Source organism: Theropithecus gelada, chromosome 14, assembly GCF_003255815.1.
Source record: "Theropithecus gelada isolate Dixy chromosome 14, Tgel_1.0, whole genome shotgun sequence".
NCBI classification, from domain to species: domain Eukaryota; kingdom Metazoa; phylum Chordata; class Mammalia; order Primates; family Cercopithecidae; genus Theropithecus; species Theropithecus gelada.
Genome location: NC_037682.1, coordinates 94,993,605 through 95,010,774, shown reverse-complemented (window position 1 = coordinate 95,010,774; position 17,170 = coordinate 94,993,605). Strand labels below are relative to the sequence as shown.

Sequence of the window (17,170 nt, the reverse complement as noted above, 5' to 3'; positions counted from 1 at the left end):
CTTGTCAGGAATGGGGCTGTGAAGTCCATGAGGACACATTTGGGGAAGTCCTTTGTTAGAGAAAAGACAGGGATCTCTAAGGTATCCATGTGATGCAGTTGTTTCCATCGGGTTGAAATGTAGCTCCTGATGGTTCAGCCACCTACAAACTAAAAAGATAAGTTATTTGAGCTTCCTTCTGGGGAAACTCTGGGAGCTTGATAGTTGTTTTAAGGCTCAAAAAATCAGTGTCTTTTGGTCCAGGCACATGGTTTATTTAACAATGTAATTCTTTTCCAAACTTAGTAGGCTTTCTGATGTATTTGCTCTTAGTTCCATATTCTAAATTCCATATTCTAGTTATTTCCTATATATGATTCCAAAGAATGATCTTCTTGCTTACTCATACCCATGTCTTCCTCTCTCAACTTGATGGTTATCCTGAGGCTATATGAAACAAGGTTTAAATAGCAAAGTTAAAACCCTTAGTCTGAGCTTTGCCCAAAGATTCTATCACTTTTCTTAACTGAGAGATCTTTTAGTGCCTTTACCACTTACAACTTTGTCTTTTTCAGTCTTATCTCTTATTACTTAGAAATTAGGAGCAGTCAGCCCCTCTAAACCTGAGAGACCCCTGATCTCTAGGATTCCTTAGTATCCTTCTATTCTTTCTAGAAGATTAACCAGTTCCCATCTGAGCTCATATTTTTCTTGTAAATCTTGTGAAAGGCCAATACACATTATCACTTGCTATAGCCAATACACTTTGTCACTCTGCCTCTAGCTATTTTCCATAGAGTTAGATTCTTACTAGGTTAATGGTCTCCCTTCTACTTCTCATTGGGAAGTATCACTGAATATTTTAACAAGGCATGTTAAAAATCTCTAGATAATCAACCTACTAATCTGTTTCTTTGCTGCCTGTTGCATGACCACTAATTCTATACAATGTATTTTAAGTTTCTGCATGCAGCATCTTCATTCTAAGCACCAACATCTATATCCATGTGGTAGTTGTTACTGTCATGTAACAAATGTTTCTGGTTTTCCTCTTTCTTGGCACTTCTCTGCTCCTTTTAAAGATAGGTATGATCTTATGACTTGCTTTGATCTTCGAATTCCATGTAGAAGTAATATATCACATATACACAAAAATACTAAAAGCCAATATGATTTACCATAGTTCTTTCTCACCATCATGGTAATCATAGAAGTATAAATCAAGACAGTGTTTTTATCAGTTTAGCTCCCGGAGTAGCTTGGATGGGTAGGGTCTTATCAATAACCTACCATGAACAAGAATTAAACCTTTGTTACAATAGCATATTGATATTTTAGTTTTGGTTACTATAACATAGCCGAGTCCTGACAGACAATCAAGATACGGCAAACGTTATTATAACAACCCCCAAATTTTAGTGGCTCAACCTAAGAATTTTATTTCTCCTTCTTTTGACAATTCAATGTGGTACTTGGCAGGCAGTCTTCCATGTGATGATTCAGGAATCTAGACCACTTCCATTTTATAGCTCCACTATCCCCTAGGACTATGGAATTCTCTCCTGGGTTATTTAAATCTGGTTGATTGACAGGTAAAGAGTGAAGTCTCATGTACATATTGGCATATACATGCAGGAGATGTATATGGCGATTCCTGACTTCAAGAGTGGATAGGAAATGTATTTTTTTGTCAGAGTCTTGTTCTGTCACCCAGGTTGGAGTGCAATGGTGCAATCTCAGCTCATTGCAACCTCCACCTCCAGGGTTCCAATGAGGGAAATGTAATCTTTATTGTACCCTGAAATAGGATAGAATGACTTAATCAACACATATCATTCTCTGACACAGTGTGCTTTACAAATCTGGTGCTCCATTGAATGAACCTATAGATCAATCGGGCCTTTACTTGTTTTTAAACTGTATGCAGGGCAGATTTTAAGCGCATGCAACTTGGGCGATGTCACAGGGCATCATGCTTAGAAAGGCCTTTCAGTTGGTTTGATGATGTGTTCTCACAGAGCACTACATAATTTTTTAACAAGAGGCTCTGCATTTTCATTATGTTCTGGGTCCCACAAATTATGCACCTGGTCCTAAGTGTAGGTTGCATCAGAAAGATGTGCAGTGGAAGCTTTAACTGCATATGAAATGTGAAAGAGTTCAGTGAAGTTATCTAAGAATCTCTACTTGTTTAGCCTATAGAGAGATAATGTCTTGAAAGAATTGTTATATTTTGTTCTATTTTTGTTTTCTTTATATTCTTGCTCATGATCATTATAGTCAGTGTCATTATCTAAAAGAAAATTATAAGCTGTAAATCAGAAATGGAAAGAAATACAGTTGGTTTACTATTTACTTTAAAAACATAATCTTGAAATACCACAATATTTTAAAAATGCTATTTAAACCAAAAACTGTTGATTTTCATAAGCTATGTTTTCTTTATAAACAAGAAGGCTCTTGCAAATTACAAGTTCAGGCCCTGAAAGAGGAAGATCATAGATGCTATGCCATAACAATTGAAAGTCATCTTAGCTGGAAATAGAGTTCAAAAGTTGGATAGGGCTTGAACTTGGAAGAGGTCTTTGTTGTGAAACTAGAGAAGAGGGAATAGGCCTCTGAGGAACACATATTGAGGAGCAGCATCAGCATCAAGAGACACCAACACTGTCGCTGCCAGAGACGAGAGCAATGTGGGTGCCAAATAAATGTCCAACTCTTTGCAGACCATTAACTGCCTTTCTAAGAATAACTGCCTCTGCTGCAATCATGTGAACTGATCTTCTCTGTGCTGAGTGGTCCTCACCAGTGGCCTTCTATAACTGCTCATGTGTTACCTAGGGATTTTCCAAAGAAGTTATGCATAGCCATGGCCCAAGAATTTGCTGAATCCCATTCAAACTGCCCAGTGTAGATGACCCTATTTTCAATGGCTGAAAACATGGTTATGGTTAATATCTCTGCAACTAAAGATGAAGTCTTCAAAAAGTGGAGTGATATAGATGAGAAAGCTCCATTATCAGAATTTGGGTGGGGATAAAAACCAAGACACCTCACTCCTTTTACATATCTCCTTCATTGCAACTCCTTCCTTTGATTCTGTAAAATACTTAAAAATAAATCTTCTTGCTAAATGTAGAATTTGATTTTTGTTTAATGTACTCTAAAGACCTCAACTGATACATGGTTTTGTACCCTTTAGCAATTTTGATAACATTGTTATCAAAATATTTAACATTTATTTTCTCATGTTTTTCAACAACACAATGCTGTGATGTCTAGATAAGGCAGGTATTATTATTTTATCTTACAAAGAACAAAACTGAGTCACAACATAGTTAAATGTTTATCAAGGTTGAAAAGTTAAAAAGGAAATTCATCAGTCTAATGGTGGTTCTCATTTTAACAAACCCTTTACACTACGCCACTTTGCAATGTTAAGTCTTGGAAGTGTATGGTGCGATAAACGTCTGTTCAGCAAATACCACAATTAGGAAACTACACTTAAGAACATACCCAATGCAAGCTGTCTCCATTCAACTTTAGTCTTCTCTACCATCTCATCAAACAAAAAGAGAGTTCTCTGCAGCAAGTCATCAAAACAATACAACCTCTGCCAGTAATTTTGGTTCTATGAACTACTTTTTTTAAAGACAGAGTCTTGCTTTGTCACCCAGACTGGAGTGCAGTGCCATGATCTTAGCTCACTGCAACCTCCACCTCCCAGGTTCAAGAGATTCTCCTGCCTCAGCCTCCACATAGCTGAGATTACAGGCATGTGCCACCACGCCCGGCTAATTTTTGTATTTTTATTAGGGACAGGGTTTTGCCCATGTTGGCCAGACTGGTCTTGAACTCCTGGCCTCAAGTGATCCACTCACCTTGGCCTCCCAAAGTACTGGGATTACAGGCATGAGTCACAGCACCTGGCCTGAACTACTTTTCTTCATTTGGGGTACATATTCACATATGGGAAGGTAAATCAGGTGTACTGTTTAATACAGTTTCCCACCTGAGCACTTGTTCTTAGTCTTCCTGGTTAGGTTTCAAGCTGAAATTGCTCTGTCCTTGGCCAGCTTATATATAAGACATTGCTTTCTACCTATGATCCCACATCCAGAAGTTTTTAGATTCTTACCTTTCCAAAAGCATTCAACCTAGGCAGCTCTTTTGAATCATTACTCTTTCTTTCTGTACTTCACTATTTTCCAAATTTTCTTTATTTTTCCCTATTCACTATGACTTTTTAATAATTTATTTTAGAAGAGTTTTAATTTTGTGGAAAAATTGCAATGATACTACAGAAACTGCTCATATATCCCACACCCAGTTTCCCCTATTACTAATGTCTTACATTGGTATGGTACATTTCCCACAATGAATGAACCAATGTTTATTTTTTTCAATTAGACTTCACTTTTTGATAGGAAATGGTAAGTTTCTAGAATATGTGGGATGAGACATATTGCTGTGACCACCTTTGAAGAATATAATCTGCCACATTGAGGTATAAGCAGAAACCAATCTTACGCATTTTCCTACTGCCTCTTTAAAACTGCACTGTGAATTCATTTTTCCCTACGCTTTGAAAAAAATTTCAGTCCAATCTCTTACTGTAGTAGGCTGTATTTACCTTTACTTAATGTTTCTCTGCAGGAGGATTGTACATTCCTGCCCTCATGACCTCAGGTGTAGCCACATGACTTGAACAGGATTAATGTGTCACTTCAGGGCAGAATCCTCGACAGGCAGCATGAGGTTTACCATGTTGTTCTTTCCCTCTGTCATGATGACAAGCAGTGTTCTAGGTAGTGACTATTCCCTCAGTCTAGATCCCAGAATGAACCACAGTCACAGCCAAGCTTTAGGGTGTAGGGGGTAAGTGTCATGAGTTACATAGTTCGGCACTTCTGGGCCTCTCTAAAACACAAGTTCTTGTAGGCTATACTGAAACGCCGAAACAAAAAATCCTGTCTTGACATCTCATTTCTACTAGTCTCTTAGTGTTATCTTTCTGTAGATTTATGTGCATGAAACATTTCACAAAATTTTTAACTACAAAGTTGTTTTAAAAATCAACATTAATACATGGAAGGGAGAGCATCTGCACAGATCCGGGACCACAATAACATGTGGCATCCCATAAATCACTTAATGTCTGTGTTGCTTGTTATTCTTGCAAGTGGGAAAGTCCTATTTTAAAGAGGTGTTAAGAAAAACTAAACTATGTACGGAATATATAAATTAACACATCTTAGAGTACTATTTTTGGATACCTTGACAGAGATATAACTATTTTAAGAGATGTTTTTCATGGCTTTGTTTTATAACTCCCAAAAGCTAAAGGATGTATATATGACCAAGATGCCAAATAGATAATAGAACTGGGTCTCAGTATTCTTGCTTAATTACTTCCCTATTCAACATAAGTGTTATTTTTGTTGTTTTTTTTTTTTTTCCTACATCCTTCTGTATAATAGTAGGATAAGATGAAAGATAAAGGAAATTATGTCCCTTTCCTAAAGTCACTTGAGTGTCTTCTTTGGATCTGAAACCAGAACACACAGGCTTCTGCTTCAGGTAACTACTTCATCCCTCCCTTCCTTGTCATTACCTTCATTTTAAAAATTCTACTGCACGACAGAGAGCCACAGTACTCTGTCGTAGTTTGTTTCTGTATTAGAGGTATCTTTTTTGATGCAAAATCATGCACTATGTATGCATTGGTGAGCAGCAGAAAATATTAAAGCCACATAACTAGGCATTTCTATGTTTCTCATAAGTAGCAAGGCTATCAATATGCCCCTTTGTGAGAGTAATTGGGGTGATGAAGAGCCAACTTTTGGGAATGGAGGTTTGCCAGTAGCAGTAGGTACTGACCAGACAAGAGAATGAAGAGGTAGATGGATGTGAATGGTCTACATGACCCAGAAATTGCCATCCCTTTGATATCATTGACAAGCATAGATTATGAACCCTAATTCCTATTCATATAATTCTCTTAAATGCAGATAGCATACATAGAGTCATATATTACTTATTGACAGGAATACATTGTGAGAAATGTGTTGTTAGGCAGTTTCATCATTGTGTGAACATCATAGAGTGTACTTATACAAACCTGGATGATATCGCTTACTACATGCCTAGGCTATATGGTATAGCCTATAGATCCTAGGCTACAAACCTGTACAGCATGGTACTGTACTGAATACTGTAGGCAATTTTAACACAATTGTATTTGTGTATCTCAAAGTACCTAAACATAGAAAAGGCACAGTAAAAATACAGTATTATAATCTTAAGGGACTATCATCGCATATGCACATCTTGATCAAAATGTCGTTATGTGGTGCATGACTATTTCTCCCTCCAGACTGGCAGCTCCATGATTGCAGGAGTCATGTCTGCCTTTTATATTCTTAGGCCCAGTAAAGCTCCTGGTTGAAGTGATGATTAAATATTTTTTGAGTAGATAGACTAAATGAAAACCACACATAGATCCAGCCTTTTGTCTTTTTTTTTCAGAGTATTCTATGGGTGTCACTAGGCTCCTGTTCAGTTACTGCATTCAGCTCAGTGTCCAGGATTTCCATGTATAGTGCGGTCTTCCTTTGTTCAAAAGTGATTCCTTATGGTCCAATGGCCTATGAACTAAGAGGCAATAATCTATTTCCCACTCTCGCCCAATAAATAATGGTGAAGAAGGGACACAATTATCACAATAAAAAATTCCTATTTAAAAAAGAACAGAAGATGAGATGAGATGTGCAGTGGTCTTTGGTCTATAGCAATGCTGGTAGCCTGCAAGACAGGCATTATGAAATTCCCTACACTTTGATCAGGCCCTGATTCTACTCTCTGGAAGGACCCACCTTTAATATCATCCTCTGAGATCTTTCTTTCCATCCTTTAGGTTTTGTTCCATTTCTTTGGTCCTCCTTGGGAAAATGGGCTGTTTAGCTTTTGCAGCTCACTTCTTAAAGAAATAAGCTTGGCTATCTCTAATAGTTTTGGCATTATCATTTATTTTGTGGTTTGTTTTGCACATTTTACATAAATTTTGTTTAGGAAGCATATTCGTAAAAATATCCATTTTAAGTGTACAATTCAATGAATTTTGACAAGTATATATACTATTACTTCACATAAGGAATCAAGACATAGAATATGTCCATCACCCAAAAAGTTCCCTTATGTTTCTTTGTAGTCAGTCTTCCCCAACTCACTCCATCTCTGTCCCCAAGTGTCACTGATATGCCATTGCTAAGTTTTACATGTTCTAGAATTTCATCAAATATCCAGCTAGCAGTAACATCTCCAATTGCTACATAGATGTTATAATATTGTTTAAACTGTGTGTGACTCAAATTCAAATAAGAACTGCACACTGAAAATGACTGACATATCCTTTAAGTCTCTTTTAATTTCCTTCTCTCTCCTCTCATCCTAATAATTTGTTTCAGAATTTGGGTCATTTGTCCTGTAGACTTTTCTGACATCTAGATATTGCTGATTGCATTGGGTATTTAACATGTTCCTCTGTCCTGTGCTTTTTGCAGATGGTAGTTCTATTTAGAGACTTTCTCTGATTCTGTTTTGATTTTTTTTGGCCTCATGCGTTTTTAAATGGGTTGAAGGATCATATACTTTAACATTCTTTCGGTTTTAAGTAACAGAGAATTGAACTAAATATGCAAAATAGTGAAATTCGTTGGTTCACATAACTGAAAATTCCAGGGCATATCATGGATTTTGGGCTCATATCATATAATCATATTCTGGTTTTTCTATTTTTCTGCTTGCTACTGCTCTCTTCTGAGTTTTGGCTTCATTCTCCGTACCTTCTCTGGTTCAAATCCATAGGAAATAAAATTGCTTCCTGGTGGTTTAATTTTGTGTCACTGGCACTCATTGGCCTAGCCTGAGTATGCGTCCATCCTGAACTCATTAATAACACTAAGGAAATATGATATTCGGATTGGCCAGATTAGGGTGCCATTGTGAAGGTAGTTTCACAGGAACCACTTCAACTGTTACTCAGACTTTTAGTCTTCTCCCATCACAGTTGGTTTGCAGAGATAAATTTATTTTACCAACAGAATTACTAACGAATTTCTACTATGTCTTTACATACAATAACCATTACTTAAAAACAGTATTTCCACCTAAGTGCAAGTGAATAGATTACAGTGTGTTTTGGTTAGTAAGGTCTAGGGGGAGGCTCCTTAGAACTGTCCCCCAAATTTCTCCCTACTAAGTAGCGGTCATCTACTATCTGTTACAGGAGAGGTGAGCTCTGCGGAAATAATGGTAGAGCTAAGTTTCAATACAGGACAAAGTGATAGGCAAAAGTAGGGAAAAGGGAGAAGGGGGAGTGGGAGGCTGATCACAGGCCCATAAAGAAAACACGCAAGACACAGGGTGACAATGCATTTAAGGGGTGGGAACACTTCAGGTGAGGTTATCGTGTGGAAGAGTTCAGAAGTGGAACTTGGTCTACTTTACCAGGTTATTTTTAACGTCAACTGCAAAGTATTAGTAGTTTCATTTTTTGGCGGTGACTGCCAGCATCAGAGCGCGGCAGAAACTCCATGAGAAACGTCAGGATACTCTGGACAGAATACAGAATTCCGCGGGCAGCCGCAGTTGCGAAGGTCAGACAGCACCCCCCTGCCTGGCCTACCTACGAGTGGCAGAGGCAACCGGAATCACGCCCCTTCCCGGGACCGGCTCCGCGATCGCGTCACTTCCGGGCCTCCGCGATTCGCCTCCGGGTTAGGCTGAGCCTTCTGCTTTCTGTGACTGGTGGAGCTGCCGCGCTGTCCGCGTTATCTCCTCCCGGTGAGAACGAACCGCAGTGTTCACCGGCGAGGAGCCAGCCCTGTCCCGGTCAGAGAAAGACGACGAGGATACCTGGGAGCGGGCGTCGGCCGGGCTGGGCCGCGCCGGTGCGGGCTGGCGACTCTGCTCCTCCGCTTGCTGCTGTCTCTGGGAACTGGGTGCCAGCGCTGAGGGGCTTCCAGCGGACAGGGACCCCCTTCCCCGGCTCCCCTGCCCACCCTGCCGGGGAGGGCGGAAGATGCCGGTGAAGAAGAAGAGAAAATCCCCTGGGGTGGCAGCCGCAGTAGCGGAAGACGGAGGCCTCAAAAAGTGTAAAATCTCCAGGTACCATCTCCCCCCACCCTTCAAGCTTCCCTCCTCCCTCCTTTGCTGGACAACTGGAGGAAAAGGAGTCGGGCCCGGCCTGCCGGGCTGGGGCTGGAGACAGGTGAGGCCCCTTTGATCGAGCTAGGCGGTAGGTGCCGAACACCGCGAGTCTCCGCGCCCGACCCGACCTCGTGTTCGAGTGTGTGCACGCTGGCGTTTATGGAGAGACTGGAAGAGCCGCCCACGTTAAGAGTCTACGTGCCCTGCAGGGTGGGGAACAGATGCATATGTAAATTGCGCTGCCCCCCACCCCCACCCCACAACCGACCCTCAATCTCCTACTCCCGTATCGCTCCTCTGCCTTTTTTTTCTAGACTTAGAAGTGAGTGCAGTTCCGCGGAAGGGTCACTTCTAGAATTTCTTTGTAGAGTGTGAAGAAAGCAGCACATAAGGAATCTTGTCAACTGTCTTGGGAATGGTAGAAAGGAAAACTTGTATGCTGTAATTGGCCTCCATATTTAGTATTTGGAGTGGCCTAACCCGGAAGGTCCCAGCAGGAGGCCTTTTAAATTGCAGGAGCCCCATTTTCTGGAAGTATAGTGCCTCACCTATGCCAAGTGCCTGTGTGCAGAGTTGGAAAGGCCCTGCATGCTTTTTGTCTTCTAGCATTCAGGACGCTGTTCGCTCTCAGCATAAATTAAATAATTTGTGAACTCTTGTACTCTGTCCTATTGGTAAGAAAGAAGACAAGGCAGAACTATATAGTAGTAGTTCTTTGATCCCTTTGTAGCATATCCTGGAGGCATCACAGCAAAATTATATGCTACAAAAAAATAACAGCAATTTTGGTGTGAGAAGTGGTTTTTGTTTTTTGTTTTTTTTTCTTTGTGACGGAATCTTCCACTGTCGCCCAGGCTGGAGTACAGTGGCGCGATCTCCGCTCACTGCAATCTCCGCCTCCCGGGTTCAAGCGATTCGCCTGCGTCAGCCTCCTAAGTAGCTGGGATTACAGGTGTCCACCACCACATCCTGCTAATTTTTTGTATTTTTAGTAGAGATGGGGTTTCACTATGTTGGCCAGGCTGGTCTTGAACCCCTGACCTCGCGATCCGCCCGCCTCGGCCTCCCAAAGTGCTGGGATTACAGGCGTGAGCCACCTCGCCCGACTGAGAAATGCTTTTTAAAAAAATACCCATATTAGCTGCCTTTTCATCAATGTTTGGCACTTGATATGACAACTTAAGGTGCTACTATTAAAAGAAGACAGTAGCCAGGATTATAAGAAGGAAGTAATGCTAGAGCTCTCCTTAAACAGAGATCTGTTTAAACTGTGAGGTAGATGACTTATCTAGTCATCTTTTTTGTAATTGGTCGACTTTTTTCCCTCAGTACTGTGTTTTGGTAAAGGAGTCTAAGAAGTATTTCTTGGGCTATTAATGTGAAAGATGATACACTTTTTTTATACCTCTTGTTAGCCAACATTAGAATTTGACATGGGTTTCTTTAGTAGCTCATATTTTTATAATATATAGGCAAATTATTAATTCATTTTTGTATTACTCTATCTCATGGCCATCTTAAGTATATAATGTATTAAAATTATTTAAGTACATCAAAATTGCTGAGCAGGCAGTATTATTAGAACTCAGGTGATACTTTGCTCTATCAATTGAAATTTTTAAATATAATACTCTTACTTTACTCAATTACAGAGGTTCTAGCATTTCTATATCATTGTAGGATAATTATTTGAGTTCCTTGAAAAAAGTTTCTCTGAAAGTCATTAAATTCTAGAGGCCATTTTGAACTTACCAAATTTTAGTTATTTTATGAAAAAGAGAAATTTTATGAAAAAAATGAAACAGAATGAACAGAAGCTAGGATTAAATACCCTGTCCCAATTATTTGGACTATTATTAACTTTTAGGGTTTTTTTGTTGTGTTTTTTTAAATCTGTGAAATTTAATATACCCTTAGGTCCTAAGTCATCATTTATCTTTAAAAATCTAAGCTTAGGTGATAAAACAACTCTTAATATAACATTTTATTTTGAAATATTGATTCATTAAGTATCAAAATATACTTCGTGTTTTCAATATTTATCTATTACACACAAATAGAATTTGTATACAAATCAATAGAATCACAATAAATATTTATACTTTTCCAACTACTAGGTTGAACTTCTTTGTAGTCTTTTAAAATGTGAGGAAATAACTTACTGATATTTTTGGATTTTGATACTGAGTGAAGAGGTGTTTGGGTTTTGTTAGCCGATAATTCTTATGTATAGACTACTGTTTCAAGTTGCAGTTACTTAACAACTTCAATTTTTTTCCAGTAATGCCAACCGAAGAAAAAAAAAATCTTTGTTTAATGTGAATTGAAGTAGTTAATTTTGAACTTAGTTTTTCTCTAAGAGTTGAGATGTGATAAAAATCTTAGGCATCTGTGTGTTTTCTAAGCTATTGCAGATCCCAACCCCCTGCTAGACTAATAAGTGGAGAGGAACATTTTTCAAGCAAGAAGTGCCTGGCTTGGTTTTATGAATATGCAGGTAATGAAATTAATGTAAGAAGATACCAGTCATATGCTTCAAAAGTTTATTTGGCTCATTCATTTAACAAATTATCTGTTACAGGCCTGCTATGTGTTAGTGCTGTGAACTGGGATGAGGGTCGGGACTGACGATTGTGGGTAGGCTAAAAATTTGTTGCCAATTTAGGCTGATATTTCTTTAAATATATATTCAGTATATATTTACTGGGAGGGAAGAAACTCATTTACTATTAATAAAATGTGTAAACAAAGATTCACTTATTTACATCCATTGGCTAAAGTAGTATTCTGGAAAATAAAAGGTATATAATAAAACATTTTTGTACTTGATATTGTGGAAAACACAAAGTACATAATAGAACATTTCTATTCAATATTCTTTTTTTGAAATTTTTCTGAACTAACATTTTCTGAAACTTTTGGGGAGACATAGGAAAAGATTTATACCCCTCAGTTATAATTGTATAACACATTTACCTTTTAATAATTATCATTTAGCCATCCACTTCTACTAGAGATGCAATAGTAAGAAAATAAATAGACTGATATTAATACAGTGTGATAAATACTGTATTCAGAAGATACACTGTTAGAGTTCATAGGAGGAATATATAACCCAGCTTTTAAAGTGTCATGGGAGTTTTCTAGAGGAGCTAACTTAACCTCAGTTAAATCCTGTAACTGGTGGATGAAGAGCCCTAGGCCCAGGTGGGGTTGTGTTTTAGAGGCAAAAGTCAAAGCCAGCCAGAGATGAGGCTGAAGAGTTAAGCAAATATATGCACAAGAACACTTATACTATCTCATAAGCATATATGAAATTTTTTCCCCTTAGAATAGTTTTGGTTTTTTTGGAGTTACTGATTTGAAAGCTTTTCTTTTTCTTTTCCCTGTTTTCTTTTTTTTTTTAACCTGTTTCACTTTTTTTTTCTCCTTTTAGTCACCATCATTCTCAAAATATTTGTTTAAAATAAAAGTGTATATGTAGCTATTGCCTTATATTTAGTGCTCATCCACATTAAGGTCTAAAGTGGTATACTTTGAACTTGAGGTATAAGTTTAGGCTAATTGTATGGAATGTGAGACTATTTTGAAAGGGGGGCAGTAACTTCACTGTTGGGATCAGCTGAGTGATCCCAAAGTACAATTTTAAAATTGTTTAGTGACAGAACAGATTCTTTCTAGACCAGAAGTAAATGCTATTACTGGCATCCCAAGACAACCACTAACCCAATTTAAATGAAGGGAATTCATTTCTTACTGACCTCCATTTAAAATGTTGACCCATTATCCCAAATGCCAGTTTTACTGGTATGCATGATATAGAATCAAAAGGTCATTCATCTTATTTCATTTATAAAGGTTACTAGATACAATAGAAATAGAAAATATTTTCCTCAACTAGGAACTTTCTAGGTAACATAAGATTCTAATTAAACATTTGTTTACTGTATTAGCATTTTTAATAGCCAACATAATAATTGCATTATTCAGGAATTGTCCTAGGTATATTATTTTTTTCTTGTGACTGTTAAGTAGGTAGTATTATCACCACCTCCCCACTACGACTTTATTTTTTGAGACAGGGTCTCACTCTGTTGCCCACACTGGAGTGCAGTGCTGCCATCATGACTGCAGCCTTGAGCTCCTGGGCTCAGGCCATCCTCCCACCTCAGCCTTCCTAGTAGGTGGGATTATAGGCATGTGCCACCACGCCCGGCTAATTTTTTTAACTTTTTGTAGAAATGGGGTTTCACCATGTGGCCTAGGCTGGTCTCGAACTCCTGGGCGCAAGTGATCTACCTACCTCAGCTTCCCAAAGTGGTGGGATTACAGGCATGAGCTGCTGTGCTTGGCCATACCCTCATTTTATAGATGAGAAAACTGAGACTTAGATTAATTAATTTGCCCAAGATCATACAGTGACAAGAGCCAGGATTCAAACCCCGGTCCTTCTGATTCTAAAGTCCATGCTTTTTTTTTTTGAGATGGAGTCTTGCTCTGTCGCTCAGGCTGGAGTGCAGTGGCCGGATCTCAGCTCACTGCAAGGTCCGCCTTCCGGGTTTACGCCATTCTCCTGCCTCAGCCTCCCGAGTAGCTGGGACTACAGGCGCCCGCCACCTCGTCCAGCTAGTTTTTTGTATTTTTTAGTAGAGACGGGGTTTCACTGTGTTAGCCAGGATGGTCTCGATCTCCTGACCTCGTGATCTGCCCGTCTCGGCCTCCCAAAGTGCTGGGATTACAGGCTTGAGCCACCGCACCTGGCCCCAATTCCATGCTTTTAACTACTATGCTTTTATGTATTTTGTATTTAAATTTTATAATGTTTATAATTATATATAGTTATAAACATTTTGTTATAATAGACATCATGTTGTGTTTATTTTTTATTTAAGCTAATTTTCACTTTTGCAAAGAAAATTTTGGTACTCTTGGTTAACTTCTGTCATCCATTCAATAAATACTGAGCACTTGTTTTGAATCAGGCACTGTGCTGAGTGCTGGATATATAGTGCTGAGCAAATCAGACAAGATCCCTGCCTTTGGGGGACTTGCCTTCTAGTGATGAAGACAGTAAACAGGTATGTAGGCAAGATAAGTACAGATTGTGGGGAGTTATAAGGATAATAAATATGGTGAGGTTCAGGAATAGAGAATAAAGAAGGGTTAGATGGACTTTCAGATAGAGTGATTAGGGAAGGCCTCTCTGTGGAGACCACTTTGTGCAGAGACCTGTTTAGGGAGGAACCGTGTGTTTTTGCCAAATAGTAACTGTTCTGTCTTGACATGGGTGTGTTCTTATTAAAATGAAGGCAATAATTTTGCCTACTGAGAATAATACATGTAAAGCCCTTAGCACAATACCTGGTAGTCAGAACTCAAATGTTAGTTGTTATTATTATTAAAACAGTAATAGCATTACACCATCAGATTTACTGGTTGTGTTTTTTACAATGTTCCAAAATTAACTACTCTTATGTAGCTCATGTTGAAGGTGCTGTGTCACTGAGCTTTTTTTTTTTTCCCCCCCTAAGCATCTGTTATGGCTGGCATGGTATTAGGCCTTGCAGATATAGCTGGGAACATTTCTTTATAGTTATAAAGAAATCAGGAAATTGATGGTGTTTTTCTTTTAGTTTTGAAAATATCACTAAACTTTTTACTATGGTATTATATCATGTGTGATAAGGCCGTTTTGTTCTTTCACAAGACCTCATTCTCGAGTGATAGTTAAATTAATGATTCAGTAGTGTACTGACCTATGGTAATTAAAAACATGGAAAGTGAAAGGGCAGTTTTAAGATCTCATAGAGTCAAAAAATAAGTTTGGAATTGCATAGTCCTAATATAGTACCTAGCTGGTAGAGTAGCATGAACTCCTAGTATGAACAAAATCATTTCTATAGCTTCTTCAATTGAGTGGAAACCTAATTGTCCAAAAGAGTTAATTAAATTTAGCTCCAGAGGTTTTACCCATACAGTAGTTTTATTAGAAAGATTGGAAGCAATGTTATTGGAAGGATTAACGTTTTGCAGTCTGGGGAAAGCACATTAGTTATAGACTTTGCTTTCGACTTAGATCTGTTACTATTTACATCACGTTGGCAAAGTCAGTTAACATTTACAGACCTTATCTAAGTTATAAGTTATTATATCTCTATGTAATCTCATTTGACTTGATTCTAACCAAATTTTAATTAGTAATCACCAAGTAATCCTCCAGTTTCTAGGGGGGCTATACTGATATTTCTTCTTTTTTTTTTTTTTTGAGACGGAGTCTCGCTCTGTCACCTACGCTGGAGTGCAGTGGCGCAATCTCGGCTCACTGCAATCTCTGCCACCTGGGTTAAGCTATTCTCCTGCCTTAGCCTCCTGAGTAGCTTAGATTACAGACGCCTGCCACCACATCTGGCTAATTTTTGTAGTTTTAGTAGAGACGGGGTTTCACCATCTTGGCCAGGCTGGTCTTGAAATCCTGACCTCATAATCCATCTGCCTCGGCCTCCCAAAGTGATGAGATTACAGGCGTGAGCCACCACTCCTGGCTTATACTGGTATTTCTTGACATCCTCTTCAGCTTTCTCTTCGAATCTCTAATGGCAACTTTGAGAGCAAGTATGTTTTCTTGATGCTTTAGAAAAATTTACAATATATTCTCATCATGGCTTTTAAAACAACCATTTGTCTTTTCCCTTAATTTTTTTTTTTTTTTTTTTTGAGACAGGGCCTTGCTCTCTCTCAGGCTGGAGTACAATGGTGTGATCATGGCTCACTGCAGCCTCAAACTCCTGGGCTCAAGCAATCCTCCCACCTCAGTCTCCTGGATAGGTGGGACCACAGATTGGCACCACCACACACGGCTATTTTTTTTTTCTCCCTGGAGATAGGGTTTCCCTATGTTGTCCAGGTTTGTCTGGAACTCCTGGGCTCAAGTGATACTCCCACCTCGGCCTCCCAAAGTGCTAAGATTACAGGCATGAGCCACCGCACCTGGGCCTCTTAAATTTTTAAATCTGATTTTTGTTTTCTTTCAATCATATATAAGAATACATACTCAGTTATGCATTTTTAACACCTTTATTGTATATGTATGCCTTTTAAATTATAAAATTAACACATTCTCATTTAAACAATTTTCCAAATACATAAAGGAAGAAAAAGCACCCTATAATCAATCACCCCCTTCACCTTTTAACACATGAGTGCATTGTTAGTACTTACTTAAACCTAATAACATTTACCATGGTACACAGAAAAATTAAAAAGAGTTTTGGCTTCAGACCATGTATTAATGTCATCTTAGCAGCTTGGATCCCAGGCAGCAAGAATGTATTGACTTTATGTTGTACTAGTAACCTGAAGATGGTGCTATCAAATCTACCTGAGCAGCCTTGGTCTAGTCCATGGTTTATAAAGCTGGAAGATTTTCATCCTTTAAAAAGGAAAATAGAGGCTTCTCTTGACTCTTAAGAATAATATCTCAAGATTATATTTTCAAAATCCCATAGCAGTAAACACATTTCTCATATTATTACATTTGTTTTAGTCTTATCCAGTCATAAAAGAGACTAGTGATGATGTAATTACTGTATTTTGGGAATCTTGTAACATTTTGAAAAAATGATAATTGATGTATTGATTTATTAGTGTTGCTAAGGGTGTAAAATAAGGAACAAGTTAAATACCAGTAATTAATTTTTGGACAAATGATAGACATTAGCTAATTGAAAGATTAAACTTTTGTTTCTACATTAAGGTGATATTAATGCTTGCTGTCTATTTTAGAACCAAGATGATAAGGAAAATAGCTCTTTCTGGAAATGGAGTGTAGTAATTTCCATAAGTCATTATTTCCAAAATACGTTTGTCTTTTTCAATAATTAAATTATATTTGAGTATATTTCAAAAGGGTAATAAATGGCCTGTTTTATAAGTAAACATTAAATCCTTCTGATTACTGTATTGAACTTTATGTTGGTTCTGA

General features: G+C 38.3%; 1 protein-coding gene across 2 annotated transcripts in view; it reads left to right on the top strand.

Annotated features, from left to right (window-relative positions):
* The first annotated feature begins 8,718 nt into the window (after positions 1-8,718).
* DCUN1D5 (defective in cullin neddylation 1 domain containing 5) overlaps positions 8,719-17,170 on the top strand; it is a 30,418-nt gene continuing 21,966 nt past the window's right edge. The window contains exons 1-2 of one of the 2 annotated variants that reach the window (XM_025357683.1): positions 8,719-9,147; positions 11,595-11,686. In XM_025357683.1, coding sequence (XP_025213468.1) covers positions 9,062-9,147; positions 11,595-11,686 — 178 coding nt within the window. In that variant the 5' untranslated portion in view covers positions 8,719-9,061. Of the gene's footprint in view, positions 9,251-11,594; positions 11,687-17,170 lie in introns of both variants that reach the window. The other variant, XM_025357684.1, reaches the window with a different exon arrangement.